General features: G+C 48.9%; 1 protein-coding gene across 5 annotated transcripts in view; it reads left to right on the top strand.

The window, feature by feature from the left end:
- The window catches only part of LOC124553675 (zinc finger protein 708-like), a 120,908-nt gene that overhangs the window by 21,343 nt on the left and 72,744 nt on the right, over nt 1–26,821 (top strand). For all 5 annotated transcript variants that reach the window (XM_047127559.1, XM_047127558.1, XM_047127560.1 and 2 more), the window contains 2 exons: nt 9,141–9,233; nt 10,157–10,237. In XM_047127559.1, coding sequence (XP_046983515.1) covers nt 9,141–9,233; nt 10,157–10,237 — 174 coding nt within the window. The remainder of the gene's footprint in view (nt 1–9,140; nt 9,234–10,156; nt 10,238–26,821) is intronic.

Below are 26,821 nucleotides of genomic sequence, written 5' to 3'. Positions count from 1 at the left end.
TGAAAAAAAAATCAATTCATCTGCAAGAATGGAAATGGATCCCATTATTTCTGGTCATGTGAAACTGTTTAGTCTGCTTCTCCACAGTGCTGCCACAATGTAGTCAGCCTGTAAAATGAGACCATAGTTCTGAAGCAGTATCTGTGGGAAAGCTAGCAAAGTTGATGTGCCTTTCAATGACTTAGTACTTCTGCTATGCAGTTAGTCATTACTTTATGCCTTAAATTACGTGAAAACAGTAAGATACATTAGAACTGAATGGTACAAATGGATAGGTGTGATGTACCTGCCATTACCACATTGTAAACTATACAAGTACCTTCTCTTGTGATGGTGTGCAACAGTCATAGCTAATCCACAAAACATATGGAATGAAAATGAATGTTTGCATAACTGCCTACTTATTTGTGGCAAAAAGTATTTTAAGAATAGTTATATATGTTGGCAATATAAGAATATTATTGAGTCTGAGAATCCTACTTTCACTACTGTTTGGGGGTTACCACCAATAGCATGCGCTTTCATAATTGTACAAATTTCACCCATATTCATTCTTGCCCTTCGTCTCCCCTCCGCTCTTCTGATGCTACCATCCCACAGGTGTGTCATCTGTCTCTTCAGTGTACATTCCATGGCTTGCTAAATATTTCAAGGGTTTCTGCTCAATGTTTCAGCCAGATTTGGTCCAAACGTATTTTGAACATAACAGCTTTCTTGGAGGGCATTACATTCTGGAACTACAAATACATCAAGAATTTACTGTTAACATGTTGATGGTAGTATGGTCTTTACTTTGTATGCAGTCTGACTAGCGTGCATTCATCAGAGGACCTCAAACAACTGCCTAGCCCAAAAAACGCTTGCTTTGTGTAGTGCACCACTGACCCATCAAGTATTTCTACAATTCTCCACCTCATAATGCATTTCCAGCAGTCTGCAGTTTGGGCAGTCAGAGAATCGATGAAGCCTTTGGTTGAGACCCTCCACTCACGCCAAACCAAAGGACTTGAATCAATTCTGGGAATGCTGATACAAACTGTGTGCGCTGCATGCACTCATGTGTGACACAAGGGCTCTTCGCCATTTCTGCTACCTCTCAATATAAACTGAAGGTGGCCTCAGAACCCAAACGATGGGTATCATTGGCACCAACATCAGCCCCCCCAGAGGATCCACAACTCTTTTGTGGATACGTGCGTAGCGAGCACGGGGCCCCGAGCTAATGTGGCCTTCCTTCCTTTCCGGGCTGCATACCTTCCCTTTCCGCATCCTTCCCCATCCCCCGTCTTCACCCCCCCCCCTCACCTCTGGCTCTTTCCTTCACTTTCTCCCCCTCTGGGAGTATGGTTTGCGCCTACGTCGGGAGACGGACGCTTGTAAATGTACCGCATTCTTCTTCTTCCTTGCTTGTATGTCTTCTTCCTTCCTTTGTCCTTCTCTTTTCCTTACCTCTTCTCTTTACCCTTTTCTCCGCTGCGGCGTTTGAGACCCCCTCTTCTTTCCTTTCCCTTTCTCTTTCTTCCTCCCTGTGCGTGTCTGAAGGCCGACCCACGCACTTCCATGCGTAGCCGGTGACGGGGTAACGCGTAATTCCCCGCCCCGGGTAGACAGGTAGGACATGTACGTACCCCCTGGTAAAGGCCAGGCCCAGGGAGGGGTGATTACCCGAGCTGATACCTTCCGAAAGTGCCGATTGGTCCCTCCGTCCGTTTGTCGGGAGGTGTGACCTGAGGTGTGAACAATCACCTAAGGCGGGTGTGCCCTCGGTGAGGGCCCCCACAAGGGAGGAGCGCGCCATCGGAGACGCCGGTAATCATGGGGGATTCTTCCGCAATGGTTTCCTCACCTTCCACTATGTCTGCTCACAAACGTCAGTTCACTGAGTCTCAGCCACAGACGGTTCTTCCATCGTTGCCACAGTTCCTTGTTGTTTCTCGGTCTGACGTAGGTCACGACTTTTCCACGGTCAACCCTTTCATTATTCAGAAAGGTGTTGACGCAATTGCGGGTCCTGTAAAGTCTTGTTCCAGATTACGGAATGGTACCCTGTTGTTAGAAACACACAGTGCCCTCCAGGCTCAAAAATTTCTGCGTACTTCTTTGCTCCACACATTCCCTGTCCGGGTGGAACCGCACCGTACCTTAAATTCCTCGCGTGGAGTCGTTTATACACGCTCCCTCGATGGACTGTCTGACGAAGAAATTCAGCACTACCTGTCTGACCAGGGCGTCACCGCTGTTCATCGGGTTATGAAAAGGGTTGACTCGAACATCATTCCAACCCGCACTGTCTTCTTGACATTTGACAAAGTTCAACTCCCATCAAAAATCAAAGCAGGCTATGAGATAATTTCCGTTCGCCCTTATGTCCCAAACCCTACGCGTTGCTATCGATGTCAGCGGTTCAATCACACCAGCCAGTCCTGTTCCAATCCGGCCAAATGTGTTACGTGTGGCAAGGATGCCCATGAGGGTGCTTGTCCACCTCCATCCCCTCACTGCATCAACTGTATGGGTGACCACGCTGCTTCCTCTCGAGATTGCCCCGTTTTTAAGGATGAAAAGCTCATCCAGGAAATAAGAGTGAAGGAAAAGGTGTCGACCTTTGCTGCTCGAAAGTTACTCGCCAGTCGACAGCCCACCGTGCCTCAGAAAGGAAAATACAGCACTGTCCTTGCTTCTCCTCAGCCAACAAAGGAGGCGGCCACGCAGACTTGCGACCTCACATTTAGTACCACGGTCGTCAGATCGGCCAGCGCAAAGATCGCCCGTTCAACCTCACCACTTTCGCCTGCCCACTCTATGGCTCACCCTTCGTCGGGTTCTGCTAAATCTCGAGCCCAAAAGTCAGACGCCAAGTCTTCGAAAAAAGAGCATTCTCGTGAAGAGTTTTTACGTACTGCAACTTCACAACCATCGGTTCCTCCTTCCTCTAAACATTATACCTCCAAGAAGGCTACGAAGAAACACAGTTCCTCTCCTTCTCCGCCAAGGCGTGTCCCAACTACAGCACCACCTGGTGGAAATCGCCCTCGGCCATCTTCCGTGTCGCCGAGGCGCACTGCTGGTGGCCGGTCAACTGGCCGATCGTTGGTGGCAGGAGCTGCTCCTGACCAACCTATGGATCAGGATCTTCTGCCTTCGACTGAATGCCATTCCATGCGGTCAGTCGCAAGCTCTGAGCAGTCGTTGAGTTGACAGCACCCTTGGTCACGTTTCTCCATTTTCTGTTCACCCTATGTCCATTATCCACTGGAATATCCGCGGCATTCGCGCCAATCGGGATGAATTGTCGATCCTCTTACGATCATCCTACTCGCCGGTCATCTTCTGTCTTCAGGAAACAAAGCTGCGTCCCCATGACCGCTTTGTTCTCCCTCATTTTCAGTCCGTCCGATATGACCTCCCCTCTGTTGAAGGCACTCCAGCCCATGGAGGACTCATGATTCTGCTCCATGATACTCTCCATTATCACCCAATCCCCTTAAACAGTTCCTTCCAAGCTGTCGCCGTCCGTCTTTCCCTTTCTGGATACACGTTCTCTCTATGTACGGTATACATTCCATCGTCTACACCACTGGCACGAGCTGATCTCCTTCATCTTCTTGATCAGCTTCCACCCCCCTATTTGCTGGTTGGGGACTTCAATGCCCACCACCCGCTTTGGGGATCTCCACATCCTTGTCCACGTGGCTCACTATTGCTAGACGTCTTCAACCAAGCGGATCTAGTTTGCCTCAACACTGAGGTCCCCACATTTTTGTCTGCCTCCACGACAAATTTATCTCATTTGGACCTTGCGGTCGGTACTGTTCCGCTAGCTCGGCGCTTCGAATGGTTCGCCCTTGATGATACACACTCGAGTGACCACTTTCCATGTGTTCTTAGACTGCAGCCTCAACTGCCATACATGCGCTCGCGACGCTGGAAGTTTGCCCAAGCCGATTGGACACTTTTTTCGTCTCTAGCGACATTCGATGACCGTCGCTTTCCCAGCGTCGACGATGAGGTCACACATATTACCGACGTTATTCTCACAGCTGCGGAACGTTCAATACCACGCACCTCCGAATTGCCCCGGCGCCCCCCAGTTCCTTGGTGGAACGAGGCATGCCGTGACGCAATACGTGAGCGGCGACGTGCTCTTTGCATTTTCCGTCACCATCCAACTTTGGCCAACTGTATCCGATATAAGCAGCTCCGTGCGCGATGCCGTCGCGTCATCCGCGATAGCAAGAAGGCAAGCTGGCAATTCTTTATTAGCTCATTTAACACCTTCACTCCCTCCTCGGAAGTTTGGAGTCGGCTTCGACGGTTCTCAGGCGCGCCTAGTTTCTCCCCGGTCTCTGGGCTCACTGTCGCGCATGATACCTTAGTGGACCCCGTCGCAATTTCTAACTCATTGGGTCAGCACTTTGCTGAGATTTCGAGCTCTTCAAATTACCCGCCGGCGTTTCTCCCGAAGAAACGTGCAGCGGAAGTGCGACATCTTGCTTTCTCCTCTCAAAATCGCGAAAGCTACAATACTGTTTTCTCCATGCGCGAACTCCAACATGCACTCTCTTCTTCTCGCTCCTCCGCCCCAGGACCGGATGGTATCCATGTCCAAATGTTGCTGCATTTATCAACCCATAGCCTGCGCTACCTCCTTCGCCTTTATAATCGAATTTGGACCACAGTACCTTTCCCAGGCGATGGCGGGAAGCTATTGTCGTTCCCGTTCCGAAACCTGGAAAGGACAAACATCTCCCCTCTAGCTATTGCCCCATTTCTCTCACGAGTAGTGTCTGTAAGGTTTTGGAGCGTATGGTGAATTACCGTTTAGCTTGGTGGCTGGAATCCCGCAGTCTTTTAACACCAGCCCAATGCGGATTCCGACAACATCGTTCTGCCGTTGACCATCTTGTTGCTCTCTCCACTTATATCATGAACAATTTCCTCCGGAAACGCCAAACGGTAGCAATATTTTTTGATCTGGAGAGAGCATACGATACCTGTTGGAGGACAGGCATCCTCCGCACACTGTTCTCTTGGGGCTTTCGAGGCCGGCTGCCCCTTTTTCTTCGCGAATTTATGGCAGAGCGCACATTTAGGGTGCGGGTGAACACTACTCTATCCCGTACTTTCTCCCAAGAAAACGGGGTACCCCAGGGCTCCGTGCTGAGTGTTGTACTGTTTGCCATTGCCATTAATCCAATTATGGGTTGTCTCCTTCCTGATGTCTCGGGCTCCCTCTTTGTGGACGATTTTGCGATCTACTACAGCTCTCAACGGACCAGCCTTCTTGAAAGACGTCTTCAAGGATGTCTCGATCGCCTCCACTCGTGGAGCATCGAAACCGGCTTCCGTTTCTCACCCAGTAAGACCGTTTGTGTTAATTTTTGGCGACGTAAGGAGTTTCTTCCGCCCTCCTTACATCTAGGTCCTGTCAACCTTCCGTTTTCCGACGTCGCTAAATTCTTGGGTCTTATGTTTGACAGAAAACTGTGCTGGTCCTCCCACGTTTCCTATCTTTCGGCTCGCTGTCTGCGTTCCCTTAACACCCTCCGTGTCCTGAATGGCACCTCTTGGGGAGCGGACCGAGTGGTCCTTCTCCGCCTCTATCGCGCCTTAGTGCGCTCGAAATTGGATTATGGAAGCATAGTCTACTCCTCTGCTCGGCCGTCTATTCTTCGGCGTCTCGACTCTCTCCACCACCGTGGATTACGTTTAGTGTCTGGAGCTTTTTACACCAGCCCTGTGGAAAGCCTTTATGCTGAGACTGCTGAACCTCCGCTATCCAATCGGCGGGCAGTCCTTCTGAGTCGTTATGCTAGCCATTTGTCTTCCATGCCTGCTAATCCAGCCCATGACCTTTTTTTCGACGCCTCCCTTGATGTCGGGTATGCAGGCCGCTCCTCCTCCCTACTACCCCCGGGAGTCTGCTTCCGTCAACTGCTCCATTCTCTTTCCTTCCGCTTTCCTAAAACCTTCTTGACAACTTGGGGTACAGCACCGCCTTGGCTCCGTCCCCGGATCGACTTGCTCAGAGACCTATGTCAATTTCCCAAGGATGGTACCCCTACACTTGTTTACCATCGGGCATTTGCTGCTCTATGTGCACAAATGACGGAAGCCACATTTATTTACACCGATGGCTCGAAAACATCGTTAGGTGTAGGGAGTGCCTATATTGTTGGCGACACCCCAAATCACTTTCGGCTTCCCGACCAGTGTTCGGTTTATACTGCGGAGCTTTACGCTATTCTCCAGGCTTTCCACTACATCCGCCGCCATCAGCGGATACAGTACGTAATCTGCTCAGATTCTCTCAGCTCTCTCCTAAGTCTCCAAGCTCTTTACCCTGTGCACCCTCTGGTCCACCGGATTCAGGACTGTCTGCGCTTGCTCCACCTGGGGGGCGTCTCAGTGGCGTTCCTCTGGCTCCCAGGACACGCTGGTATCTGTGGAAATGAGGCGGCCGATATAGCGGACAAGGCTGCAGTCTCTCTTCCTCGGCCAGCTATTCAGTCTCTTCCGTTTACCGATCTACGGAGCGGTTTATGTCGCCAAGTTGCTCATTTATGGCATGCGCATTGGTCAACACTTCCCCATAATAAATTGCGGGAAGTGAAAGCCCTTCCTTGCGCATGGACCTCTTCCTCCCGATCGCGTCGTCGGGAGGAGGTAATTTTAGCTGGACTCCGGATAGGGCACTGTCTTTTTAGTCATCGACATCTTTTCAGCGGTGATCCTCCCCCACTCTGTCCCCACTGCTCTCAGCCGTGGACGGTCAGACACCTTTTAATTGAATGCCCCTATTTTAATCCGTTACGCTCCCGTCTACAGCTATCGCCTGATCTATCGTCGATTTTAGCAGATGACACGCGCTCAGCTGACGGCGTTCTACAGTTTATTAGTGACAGTGAAATGACGTCAGTCATTTGAAGCCCTTTTTTTGGGGGACAACCAACCCCTTTCTATAGTGGATTTTTAAGCATTCCTTCTGCCTTTAGTTTCTCAAATTTTATGACTTTGTTCCCATTGCTGCTGATTTTAAATTTCGTTTTTTTTCCTGTTTTCTATGTCACGGGCTGGGCGCTAATGACCATAGAAGTTTTGCGCCGTAAAACCATAAACAAAAAAAAAAAAAAAAAAAACCAACATCAGCCACAACTTTTAGACAGCCACACCCTGTGTGTTTCGTAGCCACAGGCAGGACATTTTCCACATCTCAGATGAGGCTCCATGGCAGACATATTCAGTACACATAGGATTCATTTCCAGTCTGGATGCCATTTCCCTAAGGAGCTCCATAATGCGTTTGACGTTGGAGGTCCTGATAAACTAGAAAACTTCTCTCCACTTGGGCCTGTCTGGACCCTGATGAATGAACACCTGCCAGTCCACTCACAGGGTCAATGGGTGAGGCAGCCTCCACATCACTCTCTGCCTCAAACAGTGCAAACTGTTATGACCCATCCCTCACCATTTGGGGAGCACAACTCAGCCACATTGGGTACACCACAAGGTGTCTTGACAACAGAGCCAGTGGGCAAAATAGGTGACACCTTAGGCATCCTATGTGATGAGCCAGATTCTCGCCCCCACTACTACAATAGGCAGCAGCCTGAATGCTGCTGAACATGGCAAAACGCATCTTCAGCTGTTGGTGAACTGAGGCCAGCTCCTCCATCTGCACATAGTGTGCACACATTATATCCATTCCAGTACTACTATTCAAGAATTAACAGTAAAACACACAGAGAAAGCTATATATGTAGCTTGCTATTGTTCTGATGTTTCACCAGTGGAGGCTAATGCATTATTGCACTGTGTAGCTTTTCATTCAAAAGAATTAAGATCTGTGCAACAGACCATGAATACATTTTAAAGTTACTAAAATATGGGATTGCACCTCTTTACTACAAAAGCATGGAAGGAATGTAATCATAAAACGAGAGAGAGAGAGAGAGAGAGAGAGACAGAGAGAGAGAGAGAGAGAGAGAGAGAGAGAGAGAGAGAGCTACATATGAAGGGCTTATTTCAATAGTGGTACAAGTCCATTACTTCCACTTATCTGCTTATAATGCTTCTGAAATTAATGATCCAAACAAAGAGAAAGAAAGGTTCGTGTCTAGCAAGAACCCATATGCTTGAATATATTAGTGGTATCTCAACTGCAGATTTTGCAGCACTCATTTAACTTTAGGACTCTGTATCTCAAGATGAACAAAAATGGACTTGTACCACTATTGAAATAAGCCCTTCATATGTAACTTGATTCTGAAACAACCCTGTTTAAGTCAGGGTATTGTTAGCAGTCAAATAATGTACGGGCTTCACCTTTGTTTCAAGTAACGGTAACCTAATGCATACATGCTAATTGATTTTGAGGGCTATGGGTGTTATTTCAGGCAGAATTTGGCTGCTCAATAATGCTACATTCAAGGAGCAGGGATTGTTGACTAAAGAAGGTCATGAAAGTTAGCCCGAGGTAAAGTTACATATTTTTGGTTAAACATAAATGGAACGAATCACTATCGCTGCAAAATAAATTTTTATTCATATCTAATCTCAGAATGTCAAATATGCATGTGTTGTCTGTTCTTTTGGACATGTCCAAGGGGACAGACAGCATTTTGATCCTGCCCTGTCTCGCTGCACCCCCAGCCCTGCCCCGCTGCCCCCCTCCCTGCCCCCCCGCCACGCCTCCCGCCCCCATGACCCGCCTCCCCGCCACCACGCCCCGCCTCCCTGACCCCGCCACCACGCCCCGCCTACCCGCCCCCGCCACCACGCCCCGCCTCGCCCTCCCCTACACGCCCTGTCTCCCCGTCCTGTCTACCACTACCCCCCCCCCGCCCCTCACCCCGTCTCACATAAGGCCCCCCCCCGTCCCACGCCCCATCTCCCACTACCCCCCCTCACGCCCTATCTCCCACTACCCTCCCCACTACCCCTCCCCCACCCCCACACCCTGTCTCCCACCCCCTCCACACCCTGTTTCCCGCCCCCACTCCCCGACCCCAGGCCCTGTCTCCCGTTCCGCCCTCCCCACCACCACCGCCCGGTCTCGTCCTCCTCTCTCCCCCTGTATGACAGTGCCATGTAGGAACAAGAGACAGATGCCCTGATACGTCACTTTCTTTGTTTTACAGTTTCTTGAAGACCCATTAAAGGCTGGCGACCCTAGTGTTTGTGTAAAGCAAGACCCTGAACTGAAACGCTATGCTTCTGGATCTGAGCATAATGTAAGTTTTCACACAAGCACTGTATTGTGCAGGAAGTGTAGTAAGAAACTCTAGTTAGATGTGTTATTTGTAGGGTATTACCAATAGTATTTTAACAGCACTTGTAACAAGCATATCTTTATGAACCATTACTGTTGCATTAATTTTTTATTGTGATTCTATGTAATGAATGCCTTAAGTACATATTTGGTGTAAACGGAGCAAGGAAGACTTCCTCTTGGAAGTAATTGTTAATCTTGTTACACCTCTGTGTCAGTGCTGTAACATATGTGGAACTATGACATGTGATGGGTGTATATTCTAGAGTTCCCAGTCACTATTCACTGTAGTATTTACATCATTACTGAAATTGTGCTGTGGAATTCCTTATGATTTTCCTCCGGTACACATGACATAAATTTGCATTGTTCCCTAAAGAGCAGGCACTGAAAATACATGGTGATATGGCAAGAAGCTGTGTAAATAACATTAAATTTGGGTAATTTTGATGATAATGTGTGGAATGCCACATTCATTTGATTAATGACCAAAAATTCCTGTTGTTTATGGGTTTACTGTTGGAAGATTATTTGCATCTTTATATTATCTGAGTTTAATTTTGAAATGTTGCCACACACATATATCAAATTTGTATATGGGAGTACAACCATCCGATAGAGTAGGCCATAGTGCCTCTGAAATCAGAGTGGATTATGTGACAGGAATAGAAAGTGAAAGTATGCCAAATAAGTACTGCACAATGGCTGATAGCAAAATCAGGGGCAATAGAACTGATATGAATGCATTCTGACACACTCTCTTCCCAATTGATAAGAATCTCTTCAAAGTTGGATGATACTAATGAGAAAAGAATATTGAGAGCTGTCATATACACACAGAAGATAGCAAGCAGTTATAATTCACAGATTGTGTTCTTCTTTCAGTCTGTTGAAGATCCATTGGGAATATCTTTGTCCACTGATTTTATCAAGGAGGATCCTGAATTAAATATAACTGAGAATACTGTAAGTATTTACATCTCTGATGTATTGCATGTATTCAAGTCTTTTGTTAAGTGTGTAGAGTAAAAGATGCATTGCAGTGGAATTGTCACAGATTGTCAGTTCTCTGGAATTTGTTGATGTTCGTAATTGTAGAGTATTCTTGTACTCCTGCACTTGACTTTCATATCACCTCTTACATTCTGACTGTTTTAAATAGTAGTGGAAGGGGACTAGTGGCTGGTATAATCCTGTTCTCAGTAGCCCTTGTTGTTATCAAATACATTGTATAATGGTTGTCTGTGATGGTCGCGAAATTCACATTTAGATGAAGTGTAAGTTCTAATAGTGTAGATAATTTGAGAAATATTCCTACTTTCAACAACTTCTGATAATAGAATTCAAAATAACACTGGCTGTTCTTATCTTTTGTGTGAATCATAGTTATTCTTGAGTTTGCCCTAAATTTTTTTTGGGATTTGAAAAACAGAGATGAAATTTGTGGGTTCTAGATCAGCCCCGATATGTTGGCCACAACCTGTACATATTGTGGCAGCTTCTGTGGTACCTGTTCTATTACTTATAAAATTTTCATTAATAGAAAAACTCTTATAGCTTTTAGTGAATGATTGTACATAGCTGAAGCCATGTATGGGCTCACCATGCAAGTCCTGGCAGATCTGAAGAAGAAAGATTATTTTTTTAAATATGCTTTATGACCTTGCTACGGGAAGGAGAAGCTCACATTGATAAACACGTCACAAGAATGAAATTAGACAAATATTGGGGAACATTCAACACACATTTGCGAAGGTTAGGTACTGGCTCACTCTTGATCTGATTGTTCATAAACAAACTTCCTGAAGTTTAAAAGGATTTTTCAGGCACTGAAATGTTAGCTTCTTCAGACACTGGAATGTGTGGTGATTATACAAGCATACAGGTCTAGGATCCAAACTATCATGCTAGGGACAGCTCAGAGAGTATATAAAGGAGTGTAGCTGATTCACAGTTAACAGGCCAAGAGTTAAATGTCACAGGGACTCATGTTATGCCATTTTAAACAAATGAAAGGGATGCATTGGCATCACAAGTAAAAAGGACAGTAAGTGAAACAGTAGTAGTGTTGTTCCACAAGAAGGGTTTTACAGAAATGAGAATGCTGCACATAGTAGTCAGGGATCTGCATATGAGGAGTTTGGTTAAAACAGTGATCTGTAGGGTGTCCTAGGGCATAGCTGTAGTTGTCAAAGTGGCTGGATTGTAGTTGGTGACCACTTACCATGAAAATACAAAAGGCCATACTGACCTTCATATGCAGCCCAAGAGATCACAGGTCAAACAAGATGTCTCCATGGCACCAGGGCCAGAGGTTCAGGGATAGTGTCCACTGCATGGAGTGCTGCTCCCATAGCAAGTGTGAAGAACAGTGTGTTGCTGATTGTGTGGTCTGGAATACCATGTCATGTGGTTGGCACTGAAATCACTGATGTTGTACCCCACTTGTTACTTTGAAAATTCCCCCTGCGGGTTCGGGGGTTAGAATAGGCCCGCGGTATCCCTGCCTGTCGTGAGAGGCGACTAAAAGGAGTCTCATCTGTTTCGGCCTTTAATATGATGGTCCCCAAAGGGGTTTGACCACTTCCTTTCCAGATTTTTCCGTTAGTGCGTACCATTTGGGGAAGGACACCTTACGTGATGCATCTTCAATCCATCTTGCCCTAAGATCTGGCACACCCGATATTGTGATGGAGTTGGATTTCAATTGAGCTTCCGGTCACATCCGTTGGAGTGTGTTCCGGATAGCATACATTCCCTCCATTGTGCACTTCCATCTTTGCCCTCGTGATGTGCATGGATATTTCGACACCCGACATCCAGCACGGTAGCCAGTCCGTTGTGGTGGGGTCGTCATGTACCCTCTTGGTGGTAGCCCCCTGACTACACTGGGATCGCACTGCTGATGCCTGAGCTGCTATTTCCCCACGTATGCCGAGGAGTAGATGCCTATCCCTCTGGGGCATCGGGACTCCCGGCAAAGGCCATCCTGCCAGGTGGTCTTTGCTGTGGCTGGGTGGTGCCCGTGGGGAGAGCCCCTTTTTGGAGTGGGTGGCATCAGGTTGGATGACCCGCAATGAAGCGTGGTACATCATCTCTCGCTGGTGGGCCTCCACCAGCAGTCTCTAAGCGATCGAGGTCTAACCTCAACGGCAAGGAATACAAACCAAGATCATTTCCCTCCCTGGCCACTCCATGGGAGGAACGTATGGCTAAAGAAGGCAGTGGAGAATATTCAGCCCGGTACCTCGTGTGTACGCGAGTTGATGGGGAATCGTTTATGTCAACCAAGTCCCAGTTTTTTGTGGAGCATTTAGAGGACTAGTTCGGGGAGGTGGAGGGCTTGTCCAAAATGGGCAATGGTTCAGTACTCATCAAAACAGCATCCTCTGCCCAGTCACGGAGGTTGCTCAATCGTGACAAGTTGGGGGATGTTTCTGTTAGCATCACGCCGCATAAGAGTCTCAACATGGTCCAGGGTATTATATTACACAGGGATCTTCTTCTGCAGTCCGATGATGAACTACGTGCCAACCTGGAACGACAAGGTGTTCACTTTGTCTGGCGCATGCATCGGGGTCCGAGGGATAATCAGGTAGCCACCGGTGCCTTCATCTTGGCCTTCGAAGGTGATGTTTTACCCGAAAAGGTCAAGGTGATGGTTTACCGTTGTGATGTGTTAGCATATATCCCTCCTCCGATGCGGTGTTTTAAATGCTGGAAGTTCGGGCACATGTCATCTCGCTGTACTTCCGGCATCACATGTCAAGATTGTGGACGTCCTTCGCATCCCAATACTCCATGTGCTCCGCCTCCCATCTGTGTTAACTGCGGAGAACCCCATTCCCCCTGCTCACCGGACTGTAGGATCTTCCAGAAGGAAAGGAAGATAATGGAATATAAGACCCTGGACCGCCTGACCTACACCGAGGCAAGGCAGAAATATAAGCGGCTACATCCTGTGCCCTCCCCCTGTGGGTCCGGGGTAAGAATAGGCCCGAGGTATTCCTGCCTGTCGTAAGAGGCGACTAAAAGGAGTTTCAACCGTTTTGGCCTTCCATGTAATGGTCCCCCTCGGGGTTTGACCTCCATTTTTCCAAATGCTACAGAAGTACGAGCCTTTTGGGGAAGGACACCTTACGTGGTGTATCACTGGTCCTCCGTGCACTAAGACCTTGGCACTCAGCATTGTAACGGCGTTGTAACCATACCCACAATTCAACAAATTGGGTCTAAACGCCTGATGGGTTGTAAAAGTTACGCCCATAGTGCGTCCCCATCTGCACCTACGATCATGATGGACTTTCCATGGCACCCGAAATCCAGCACGGTAGCCAGCCCGTTGTGGTGGGGTCGTCATGTACCCTCTAGGTTGTAGCCCCCTGACAACGCAGGGATCATACTGCCAATACCTGAGCTGCACCCTCCCCACGTCGGCCAAGGAGTAGATGCCCATCTCCTTGGGGCATCAGGACTCCCAGCAACGGTCATCCTGCCAGGTGGCCCTTGCTGAGGCTGGGTGGTGCCCGTGGGGAGAGCCCCTGGTCGGAGTGGGTGGTATCGGGGCGGCGCAGATGAAACGTCAACATGTATCAGGTCGCTCTGTGGCCGAGTCTTTCAAAAAGAAAAGTACTGTCTCTGGTTCTGGTTCTCCTGCCCTTTCCCCCTTGGCCACTCCCTGGGAGGAAGGACAGGCCCGCCGGCTTGGAGCGAAGTACTTCCCCCGCTATTTGGTCTTTTTTCTGACCAATGGGGGGACGTTCGCCACCTCCAAGCCCATGTTCGTTGTTCAGCACATCGAGGACATCATCGGGGAAATCGAGGCTCTCGGCAAAATGTGTTCGGGGTCCGTTCTTATAAAGACCACCTCCGCCACACAGTCGGCGGCACTCCAGACATGCGACCGACTAGGGGACATCCCAGTGTCCATTGTCCCACATCTGGCACTGAATAGGACACAGGGTGTTATTTTTCATCTGGACCTCCTGCTGCAATCTGATGAGGAGCTCAGGGCCAACCTGGACCGCCGAGGCGTGCATTTCGTCCGCTGGGTCCAGCGCGGCCCCAAAGACCATCGCATCGACACCGGGGCCTTTATCCTTGCCTTCAAGGGGGACGTTCTCCCAGAGAAGGTAAAGGTGATGTGCTACCGGTGCGACGTGTGACCTTACGTCCCGCCTCCTATGCACTGTTTTCGGTGTTTGCACTTTGGGCACATGTCGTCACGGTGTGAGGCTGAGCCCCTTTGTGGCGATTGTGGACATCCTCTTCATGAGGAACATAGATGCACCCCACCACCTCGGTCTGTTAATTGTCCTGGCATGCACTCGCCTAGATCCTTAGACTGCCCCGCGTATCAGAAGGAGAAGAAGATTCAAGAACTCAAAACTTTGGATCGTCTCTCTTATTCTGAGGCCAGGAAGAAGTATGACCGCCTCCATCCCGTGACGTTGACCACTTCGTTTACCTCAGTCGTGTCCACTCCTTCCACAGTATCCTCACCCCTATCCTGTCCCCCCTCCACCTCCTCCCACAATCCAGGGTCTACGCCTCCGCCTCCCAAATCCCTCCCTTCCAAATCCTCCTCCCCCGCGGCCCCTGCCCCCTCTGCCCCAGGGGCCACCCTACCTCCTCCTCCCCCCCCCCACCACCTGAGAAGGGATCCTCTTCTCAGGCGTCCATCGGCGAAACGTTCCGGACCCCGGCTTCCGAGGTCCGCCGTTCCAAAATGGACCCCGCGCGTGAGGACCTTCTTCGGGTCCAGCCCACCATCCCTGTGCCTCCTCGGACTTCCAAGAAGGCCTCCAAGAAGAAGTCTCTATCCCCCTCTCCACCCCGGCGCGTTTCGTCAGATGCTCCATCCGTGAGTCGCTGCTCCCGGCTGTCCTCTGTTTCGCCGGGACGCTCTGCTACCAGGCGCTCAGCTGGCCTCTCGTCGGCAACTGATGCTGCCCCTCCTTCGCAACCCGGGACAGCGGCCGCAGCTGGCGACGACTCGATGGAACAGGATCCGCCTCCCACCGGTTGTAGCGTTGTTCCCTCGAAACCTGGCCCTCCGCGGCCGTCGAGGTGACCAGCTCTTCCCCCGTCTCGTTCCCCCTTTTTTTTTTTTTTTTTGACTAGCGATGGCCTTGTTACATTGGAACATAAGAGGTATTCGATCTAATCGGGTGGAATTACAACTGCTCCTCCGCCTGCACTGTCCGCTTGTCCTTGGTCTCCAGGAAACCAAGTTGTGCCCAACTGACCGTATTGCCTTTACCCACTATACCTCGGAGCGGTATGATCTCACCCCTGTGGACAGTATCCCAGCTCATGGTGGGGTCATGTTGCTCGTTCGGGATGATGTCTATCACCATCCCATCCCATTGACCACCCCACTCCAAGCAATAGCTGTCCGTATTAACTCTTTCTGCTTTTATTTCTTCAGTTTGTATCATCTACACTCCATCGTCATCCGCAGTTAGTCTGGCTGACATGATGCACCTGATTGTTCAGCTTCCTCCGCCGTTTTTATTGTTTGGCGACTTCAATGCCCATCATCCCCTTTGGGGCTCTCCTGCATCCTGTCAACGAGGCTCCCTCTTGGCGGATGTCTTCAGCCATCTCAGTCTCGTCTGCCTCAATACTGGCGCCCCGACTTTCCCCTCGGACTCTACTCATACCTACTCCCACTTGGACCTTTCGATCTGTTGTACCACTCTTGCCCGTCGGTTTGAGTGGTATGTCCTTTCTGACACCTATTCGAGCGACCACTTCCCCTGTGTCGTTCGTCTCCTGCACCACACCCCATCCCCACATCCTTCGAGCTGGAACATACCGAAAGCTGACTGGGGACTTTACTCCTCCCTGGCGACCTTTCCGGACCATGATTTTCTCAGTTGTGACAGTCAGGTCGAATACCTCACGGCTGTTATCATCAATGCTGCCGAACTTTCCATTCCTCATACTACCTCTTCTTCACGTCGCGTTTCCATCCCCTGGTGGAATGAGGCTTGTAGAGACGCTATCCGTTCTCGATGACGTTCTTTACGCACCATTCGCCGCCATCCTACCTCAGGTAATGAGGTCCTTGTTGATCCTGTGGCTGTCTCCAACGCCTTCGGCCGCTTTTTCGCGGAGGTTTCAAGCTCCGCCCATTACCACCCAGCCTTCCTTCCCAGGAAAGAGGCAGAAGAGGCTGGGCGACCTTCCTTCCACTCGCTGAATCTGGAAACTTATAATGCCCCCTTTACAATGCGGGAACTCGAACGTGCGCTTGCACTGTCCGAGTCCTCTGCTCTGGGGCCAGATGTAATTCACGTTCAGATGCTGGCACACCTTTCTCCGGCGGGCAAAAGCTTCCTTCTTCGTACCTACAATCGCGTCTGGATCGAAGGTCAGGTCCCCATGCGTTGGCGTGACGCCGTCGTTGTTCCTATACCCAAACCCGGGAAGGATAGACACCTTCCTTCTAGTTACCGCCCCATTTCTCTTACAAGCTGTGTATGTAAGGTGATGGAGCGCATGGTTAACGCTCGGTTAGTTTGGATTCTTGAATCTCGACGGCTACTTACCAATGTTCAATGCGGCTTTCGTCGCCACCGCTCCGCTGTTGACCCCCTTGTGACCTTGTCGACATTCATCATGAACAACGTTTTGCAAAGGCGCCAAACAGTATCCGTGTTCTTCGATTTGGAGAAGGCTTATGATACCTGTTGGAGAGGAGGTATCCTCCGCACTATGCACAGGTGGGGCCTACGCGGTCGCCTACTGCTGTGCCTGGAGAACATGCCTCCTGGAGCGCTGCCTTCAGCGTTGTCTAGACAGCCTATACTCATGGAGCGTGGCAAATGGCTTCCGGTTCTCTGAAGAGAAGACAGTTTGTATCAACTTTTGGCGATATAAAGCGTTCCTTCCGCCATCCTTACATCTCAGTCCCGTTGTTCTCCCATTCGTGGAAACAACTAGGTTTCTAGGGCTCACATTGGACAGGAAACTTTGTTGGTCTCCGCACGTCTCTTATTTGGCGGCCCGTTGTACACGTTCCCTTAATGTCCTCCGAGTTCTTAGTGGTTCATCTTGGGGAGCGGATCGCACTGTCCTGCTTCGCTTGTATCGGTCCATAGTCCGATCGAAGCTGGATTATGGGAGCTTCGTCTACTCGGCCATCCCTCTTACGCCATCTCAACTCCATCCACCATCGGGGTTACGTCTTGCGACCGGAGCCTTCTACACTAGTCCCGTCGAGAGTCTTTATGCTGAAGCTGCTGAATTACCATTGACCTACCGACGCGACGTACTGCTGTGTCGGTATGCCTGCTGGCTGTTGTCAATGCCCGACCACCCCTCTTATCAGTCCTTCTTCGCCGATTCTCTCGACCGTCAGTACGGGTTGTATGTGTCTGCCCTGCTGCCCCTGGAGTCCGCTTCTGTCGCCTGCTTCGACAATTGGATTTTGCCCTCCCTACCACTTTCAGAGAGGGTGAGAGCCCGACACCACCTGGGCTCCAGGCTCCGGTTCATATTTATCTCGACCTCAGCTCACTCCCGAAGGAGGGTACTCCGGCTGCAGTGTATTGCTCACGGTTTGTCGAACTTCGTGCTCAACTTGCCGGTCACACCTTTATTTACACCGATGGCTCCAAAACTGACGATGGTGTCGGCTGTGCCTTTGTCGTTGGGGCCGTCACCTTTAAATACCGGCTCCTCGACCAATGTTCCAGCTTTACGGCCGAGCTTTTTGCTCTCCATCAGACCGTTCAGTATGCCCGCCGCCACCGCCATTCATCGTATGTACTCTGCTCTGATTCACTCAGTGCTCTTCAGAGCCTTGGAGCTCCCTATCCGGTCCATCCCTTGGTACAACGGATCCAGCAGTCCCTCCATTCTTTCGCTGATAATGGTTCTCTTGTCAGCTTTCTGTGGGTTCCCGGACATGTAGGAGTGCCTGGGAATGAGGCTGCTGATGCTGCAGCCAAGGCTGCAGTCCTCCTGCCTCAGCCAGCCTCCCATTGTGTCCCGTCATCTGACGTTCGTGGGGTTGTTTGTAAGAGGCTTCTGTGGTTGTGGTGGGATGCTTGGTCATCCCTCCAAGGAAACAAGCTGCGGGCAGTAAAACCACTCCCAACTGCTTGGACGACCTCCTCCCGACCGTCTCGGCGAGAAGAGGTCCTTCTGACCAGGTTGCGGATTGGGCATTGCCGGTTTAGCCATCGCTACCTGCTCTCCGGTGACCCAGCCCCGCAGTGCCCTTGTGGTCAAGCATTAACAGTGCGCCATGTTTTATTGTCGTGTCCCCGCTTTAGTCAATCTCGTGTTGTCCTGTCCCTGCCATCTACTTTACCGGATATTTTAGCTGATGACGCTCGAGCAGCTGCTCGTGTTCTGCGTTTTATACCTGTGACTGGCTTGTCCAAAGACATCTAACTTTTTTACTTATTTTATCTGCATCTTTGTACGGACTTCCTGGTGTCCCCCCTCCCCTTGAGTTTTACTAGATTCCATGTGCTCTAACACTTGTGACTGGGCGCTAATGACCTCCGTAGTTGAGCGCCCTTAAACCCCACCAAAAAAAAAAACCATCCTGTGACCATGACATCCACCTATGCCGCTGCTGCAACACCAGTTCGAACCTCTACCGTGTCGTCACTTACAGTTCGACCTCAGCTCTGTCAGAATTCATCGGCCCCCTTGGTTGTGGGGGGCACTTCACTCCCTGTTGCTCCTGATCCATCTACTTCAGGAGCAACACCACCCCAACCATCGGGGACATCTGTTTCCCCTTCCCAGCTGGAGAAGCGTGAGCCTTTTTCGGCGCCTCTTGCCCGGAAGGGGTCCCTTGGGGCCCTCCCATCCCAGGCTTTGCCCAGTGCCAAAGCAGACACCAGCAAGTATCTCAAACAACCAACGGTCGCTGGTCGTAGGGCGTCATGGTCATCTTCAGTCCCTGAGACTGACCCAGTGAGGCCCTCCCAGCCAGAACCACCGAAGGCACAGCGCACAAAGCAGTCCAAGAAAAAGGCTCCCAAGCATCCTGACATTGCGGTGGCACCTGTCCCGCTGCCACCTTCTAACTCTGCGTCCGAAGATGAGGTGGAGATTCTGGCGTCCGCTGAGGACCTGGATCTCGCCAGTCACTCGGACGCAATGGACGGCTGTTGTACAGGTGGTGACTCAGTAGCAGCAGGGGCCCAGGAGGCGTAATCTGCCTCCCCAGTCCCTTCACGCCTTTCTCAGCTATGGACAATATCATTCTCCAGTGGAACTGCAGCGGTTTCTTCCACCATCTAGCTGAGCTCAGACAACTTATCAGCCTTCACCCTTTCTTCTGCATTGCTATTCAGGAAACTTGGTTTCCAGCAATGCAAACCCCCACCCTCCATGGCTATTGGGGTTATTATAAGAACCGGGCAGCTTATGAAAGGGTGTCTGGTGGCGTCTGCATATATGTCCTTAACTGTCTTCACAGCGAGTTTGTACCTATAGCAACAGCTTTAGAGGCTGTCGCTGTTCGGGTGTGGACGCCACAGGCTGTTACCGTCTGCAGTCTTTACCTTCCACCGGATGGTGCTGTCGCGCAGCATGTTCTGGCTGCTCTGATATCCCAATTGCCGCCACCTTTCTTGTTACTGGGCGACTTCAACGCCCATAACCCTCTGTGGGGTGGTCAGTGGCGACAGGTCGAGGCGCCACCATTGAGCATTTATTAGCACAGCTTGATCTTTCTCTTTTAAATTATGGTTCCTCCACACACTTTAGCGTGGCGAATGGCACATACTCCGCCATCGACCTTTCGATCTGCAGCCCTAGCCTCTTACCGTCTGTCCAATGGAGAGTGCATGACGACCTGTGTGGTAGTGACCACTTTCCAATCTTTCTGTCACTGCCACAGCGTCAGTCTTCTCTGCGCCCTTGCAGGTGGGCTATGAATAAGGTTGACTGGGACTTGTTCTCCTCCACTGCCGCTATTGAGCCTTTCTCTAGTGACGACATTGATGCGGTGGTTCACTCAGTCACCAACAGCATCGTTACTGCCGCCGAATCAGCCATTCCCAGTTCTTCTGGGACCCCTCGGCGGCAGACTGTGCCTTGGTGGTCGCCTGAGATCGTTGAGGCGATTAAAGATCGCCGTCGGGTGCTACAGTGTCACAAGCGACATCCCTACATTCCTGCATTGAACAACTCATCACCTTCAAACAGCTGCGTGCGCGGGCCCGCCGCCTTATCCGCCAAAGCAAGCAGGAGTGCTGGGAGCGGTATGTGTCCGCCATTGGCCTGCATGTCTCTCCATCGCAGGTCTGGGCCAAGATCCGCCGCCTCTACGGCTATCGGACCCCTGTCAGAATCCCTGCGCTCTCACTGAATGGAGCAGTTTGTACAGACTTTGACGAAATTGCCAACAGCTTGGCAGAGCTTTTTGCTCTTAGTTCCGCTTCTTCCAATTACCCACTGGCCTTCCGCTCCATTAAAGAGTGGATGGAACATCGGAGCCTTTCTTTTCGTATCCACCATTCTGAATCCTACAGTGCTTTATTCAGTGAGTGGGAATTTCGCAGTGCCCTTGCCGCTTGCCCTGATACTGCTCCTGGGCCAGATCGCATCCACTGTCAGAAGCTGAGACACCTTTCAGTGGACTGCACGCAATGCCTCCTCGACCTTTACAACCGCATTTGGGTCGAGGGTGAGTTTCCGTCGCAATGGCGGGAAAGTATTGTTATCCCCATTCTGAAACCTGCGAAGAACCCTTTGGAAGTGGACAGCTACCATCCCATTAGCCTCACCAATGTTCTTTGCAAGTTGGTTGAACGGATGGTGAGCCGGCGGTTGAACTGGGTACTGGAGTCACGGGGCCTTCTGGCTCCATCTCAGGATGGGTTCCGTAAAGGCCGCTCCGCCGCCGACAAGCTGGTGAGCCTGGAGTTGGCCATCCGTACTGCCTTTGCCCGCCGTCAGCACCTGGTCGCTGTCTTTTTCGACATGCGGAAGGCGTACGATACGACATGGCGCCGTCACATCCTATCTACTCTTCATGTATGGGGTCTTCGGGGCCCTCTGCCGATCTTTATCCGCAATTTTCTGTCGTATCGTACCTTCCGCGTGCAAGTCGCGGCCTCTCGTAGTTCCTCCCGATTCCAGGAGAATGGGGTACCACAGGGATCTGTCCTCAGTGTCTGCCTGTTTTTAATCGCAATAAATGGGCTTGCTGCAGCGGTGGGAAATTCTGTCTCCACTTCCCTATATGCTGACGACTTCTGCCTTTACTACAACTCTACTGGCATTCCAGCTGTTGAACGTCAGCTACAGGGCGCTATCCGCAAGGCGCAGTCTTGGGCTGTTGCACATGGCTTTCAGTTTTCGGCTGCCAAGACCCATGTTATGCATTTCTGCCGGCGCCGAACAGTCCATCCTGAGCCGTGGCTTTATCTTGCCGACGAACTCCTTGCTGTGGTGGAGACCCACAGGTTTTTGGGGGTAGTTTTTGATGCTCGGTTGACTTGGCTGTCTCATATTCGGCAGCTTAAACAGGCGTGTTGGATGCATCTAAATGCTCTGAGATGCTTGAGCCACACCAGCTGGGGCGCCGACTGATCTACCCTGTTATGGCTCTACCAAGTGTTAATCCAGTCTCGTCTGGATTATGGGAGCCTGGCTTATGGCTCAGCATCCCCATCTGTGCTGGGGGTGCTGGACCCAATACTACACAGCGTGATACGCCTTGCCACTGGTGCCTTCCGTACCAGCCCTGTGGACAGCATAATAGTGGAGACAGGTGTCCCTCCACTGCGGTTACGGCGCCAACTTTTGCTGGCCGCTTATGCTGCCCGTGTTTTTAGCATGCCCGGGCATCCGCACTACCGTCTCCTGTTCCCGCAATCGGTTGTCCATCTGCCAGAATGTCGGCCCCGGTCAGGTTGTACGATCGCGGTCCGCGTCAAAGAGCTTCTCTCCAGGCTTAGGGTTTTCACTGTTCCACCTCCTTTTCGGACCAGTTTGCGTACACCCCCATGGTGTGTTCCTCGCCCTTGCCTTCGGCTCAACTTGGCCCAGGGCCCGAAGGACTCAGTCCCTCCGGAGGCCTTCCGCCGCTGCTTTCTTTCCCTCCTTGCAATGTATCAGGGCTCTGGCACTGTGTACACTGACGGCTCGATGGTTGCTGGTCGTGTCGGTTATGCGCTTACTCTAGGCGACCATTCCAAACAATGTTCATTGCTGGCTGGCTGCAGCGTTTACACTGCTGAGCTGGTCGCCATCTTTCGTACCCTAGAGTATATCTGCTCCTGCTCAGGTGAGTCCTTCGTGATCTGTAGCGATTCCCTGAGCAGTTTACGAGCTCTCGACCAGTGTTTTCCTCATTCTCATCTGGTGATGGCTATCCAGGAGTCCCTGCATACTCTTGTGCGTTGCGGCCGCTCTGTGGTCTTTGTTTGGACCCCGGGCCATGTTGGGATACCCGGAAATGAAAATGTTGACCGCCTGGCGAAAGAGGCCACCAGTACACCATCTCTGGACATTGGCCTCCCGGAGACAGATTTGCGAGCGTTCCTACGCAGCAAAATTCTGGACCTTTTGGACACTGAATGGCGCGCCCTGCCTTCACGAAACAAACTTCGGGCCATCAAGGAGGCTACCGGTGTGTGGAGCTCCTCCTTGCGGGTCTCTCGCAAGGAGTCTGTTGTCCTCTGCCGGCTGCGCATTGGGCACACATGGATGACGCACGGCCACTTATTGCGACGTGAGGACCCACCTTTATGTCGCTGCGGCTCCGTTTTGACAGTGGTCCACATTTTATTGGACTGTCCACTTTTAGCTGTGCTCAGGCAGTCGTTCGCACTGCCTGACACGCTCCCTGCCTTTTTAACAGATGACTCTGCTATGGCTGACTTAGTTTTACGTTTTATTCGGGCAGGGGTTTTTTACCATTTAACCTAAGTGTTTGTTTTATTTTATTGTTTTGTGTTGATTGTTGCCTTTGGCCTATGATTTTAAACTGATTTTTTAATGTGTTTCTAAGTGGTTGGCTTTGCCTTTTTTATTTCTATTGTCGGCCATCCACCGCCACACTCTATGTGATTTTAGTTCTTTTTGTCTGGTCTTTGTCTAAGTTTCTCTTGTTCTGTGTCGTCTGTGATCTATTCTGTTAATCGTTTTTATTCTCTGTGGGTGTTTTTAGTATTTGGAAAAAGGGACCGATGACCGTAGCAGTCTTGTCCCTTTAATTCCACAAACCAACCAACCAACTTTGAAAATACGTAACTTAGATTAAACAGTGGTAGACACCTGAGAAATCTATGAAGAAGATGTGTGACCATAACAGTGATGCTGAGTAGTACATGCAGTTGTGCAGTAAATATCTTAGCTCTGTCAGCTAGAGCCGACATGCAACTTTTGTGGTCTCGGGAGCATAAAATGCAAGAGCTTAATAATGATGCAGAAAAATAGGGCTGACCATTTTGATACTGGCACATGGCCAGCAAGATTCTGTAGTAATTGTGGAATTGGGAGTTTTATTAGGTAATTGCATGAGAAGCTAGAGCAAGCTAGCAAGATAGCAGATTAATACTTTGTTGGAGAAGCAGTTCAGTGCGAGGCTGCTACATCTGTTACTGGTAGATTCAAACAACACACAAGTGTAACAGAGATCCTTCAGGAACTCAAATGAGAATTCCCAGAGGGAAGATGATGTTCTTTCTAGAAACACTATTGAGAAAATTTAGAGAACTGCCATTTGAAGCTGACTGGTGAACGATTTTGTTGTTTCCAACATACACAGCACATAAGGACTATGAAGGTGAAATTTGAGAAGTCAGGGCTGATTCAGAGGCACATATACAGTCTTTTTCACTCATATTTGTGAGTGGAATGGGAACGGAAATCACCAGCAGGGTTATGGGGTACCCTTTGCGATTTGCCATTAAGTGGATAGCGGAGTATAGATGTATGTGGAAATTCTAGGTAAAATAAGTAGCTGACCAATGTAGTAGGAGCAACAATGATATTTTTCATAGTAGTAAATGTACATATACATACATACAAAATAATCTATTACTAGTTCCCTTAATTAGCCGTGTGAGTAGATTAGCACTAGTCACAAACAGCTGGTTGTCACTACACTTCACAGAGATAAATCCCTGTGAGAGCTTCTGCCTTAAGATTTGCAGTGTGGCTCATCCCACATCCATCCACGTCTTCATTTATGGAATGCAATGTGTAAATTAAAGAATGAATAAATGAATAACATTCACACCATATCTGTAGCCAGGGCAGAGATTACAGTGTTGAAAGCAAATTTAATTTTCTGAAAAACATTGTGAAACATTCAATAATAGGTGCAACCCATCAACACAAATTAAGATCTACATATTTCACTGAAAGAAGTTATACCTGTATAGGCAATTCCTCAAGGATGTTTAAAATCATCAGATTTCACAAGACTATAACTTTATTTATTACAAAGGTACAGAATTGGGGTCAAATTTTTATTTCTATACATGTCTGCAAAGCCTTTCTTTCCAAAGGAACCATATGATTTTAATGTTGCTCACATTTTGTGTGTGTGTGCACATAAAACATTAAGGTACTTTTCACAGCTATGTTTAGGACCAGATTCGTCATTTACTGATCACAAATATCAAAATCCTTTTCTACACATTTAAGCATCCAGACAATAGACTTGATCCATGCATTTGCAAGCATGTCAGTTTAGGAAACTCATGCTGTTCCCATGTAGCATCATAGTTCATCCAGTGTTATTGGTACACATAGGTGGAGCCTGCCACAAACACCCACCAATAAAAAAGATACCATACTGTGAGATGAAGCAAATTTCATGGTCAGGTCTGCAGACCCTTTAGCTCATCAATGCTGGTTCCAATGCAGTGGTATACCATCCGTATGAAAAATTGTATGTCTGATAATTTCCCATCTCTTCGGTTTTTTGACCATCTATGTGTTTTCTAACATTGTCAACTTTCTTCAATTTGCTCCTCTTCAGATTCAGTTCAGTGATAATCTCATCAAACTGTTCATCAAATTACTTACATTTAGTAATAACACCTGATCACTACCAACAACAAACTTCCTGCCCCCATATTGCACAGCACTTTACCCTTATTAATGTTGCAGCTATCAGTTGAAGTCATCCCTTGAAGACTCGTTTTATAAGATGGAAAACCAATCAGAAATGGCCTGTTACTAGAAGTAGACACTACTGGTCACACACTAAATGAAACATACGGCATCCAATTCCTTGGTGTCTGCTTGGGTTTCAATTGAAATGGGGTCGACAAATTTGTAAAATTGTCAAGTTGATCCCCTCAGCATTACTCACTTACAGGCAATTTCAATGGCATCTTTTGGAGTTTTCACTTGTTTTTGGAATTATGTTCTGGGAAAGCCAAATAGAAATAAATAAAATATTAATGTTATTTGTGAAAGGCAATAGGGAGTTCCATAGTGACATGTAGATGCAAAGTGTTCACATCACATTCCTACTACAAGCTTGTATAGGATAAATACTAATTTGTTCATTGCTGCCATGTCCTATAGGATTATCCTATAGGCTAGGACTGAGAGAAAGCGTGCTGGGAAGCATTTCTGCATGTAGACACTCTGGAGGAACATTCATTAATTGCAGGGCAGAGAGAGATGAGCTTTTTGGTTATCTCATTCTCATGCTGGTGCCTCCTTAATTTATTATCGATCTGTTGGAACCTCATCCAGTGTCTGTCATTGATATCTCCTTGTATCTGTAAGTCATTTGAATTTGTTTGGAATTGCATGATGTATGTTTTTGTAAGTATAAAGGTTGAATTTTTGTGCTGTTGCCTGTAAACCAGTTGCAAGCATGTTCCATTATTCTCCTGGCTGTTTCTAGTATGAATGTGTTTGGCCATTATCAGTGTACTAATTATCGGCAAGCATTGCAGATTTTGAAGGCATCTCCAATGGCTTTAGCACAACATTTATGTAGATCAGCCCTGTGGGACATCATATGTATTGTTTCCCGATTCTGTATTCAGTTTTCCTCCCAAGGTATCATTTATCACCATGACCCAGTTTATTGTTGCTAAGCTAAGATTCAGTTCTTGTAAGTGTAATTCATTTAACATGACAACACTTGTAGTTTCCCTGAGTAAAGGAAGATTAAGGCTTTAATGTTATGCCAATAAGTTTTCTCCACTTCTATGTGCCTTGTACAGTTACAGAATGAAAAAGTCATCCCAGCATTGGGGGACTGCTGTAAATAGTGAAGAAGAATATTTTGTTGATTATTCAAGTCTCTTATTTGTATCTGTTATATATTACAATTAGGTAAATATGCCATGAACCATATACCAACCAAATAATTCCTGGAAATGGGTACATATGCCTTACCTTTTTTCATTTTATTGGTAAACTGTGTTTCCTTTCATCACTGTCTAACCAGTATGTATAATGTTCAAAACAATACGTGGTCTGTTAAGCCCAGTGTCTGAATACAGATGTTGCAAACACGGATTGGTATTGTACATATCTTTTGCAACACAGTTAACTCAATGGATTTATGCTAAGTCTTCAATGATGAATCAT

Source organism: Schistocerca americana, chromosome 11, assembly GCF_021461395.2.
Source record: "Schistocerca americana isolate TAMUIC-IGC-003095 chromosome 11, iqSchAmer2.1, whole genome shotgun sequence".
Taxonomy (NCBI): Eukaryota; Metazoa; Arthropoda; class Insecta; order Orthoptera; family Acrididae; genus Schistocerca; species Schistocerca americana.
The sequence above is the reverse complement of the archived record's forward strand: the minus strand, read 5'-3'. Positions and strand labels throughout refer to the sequence as shown.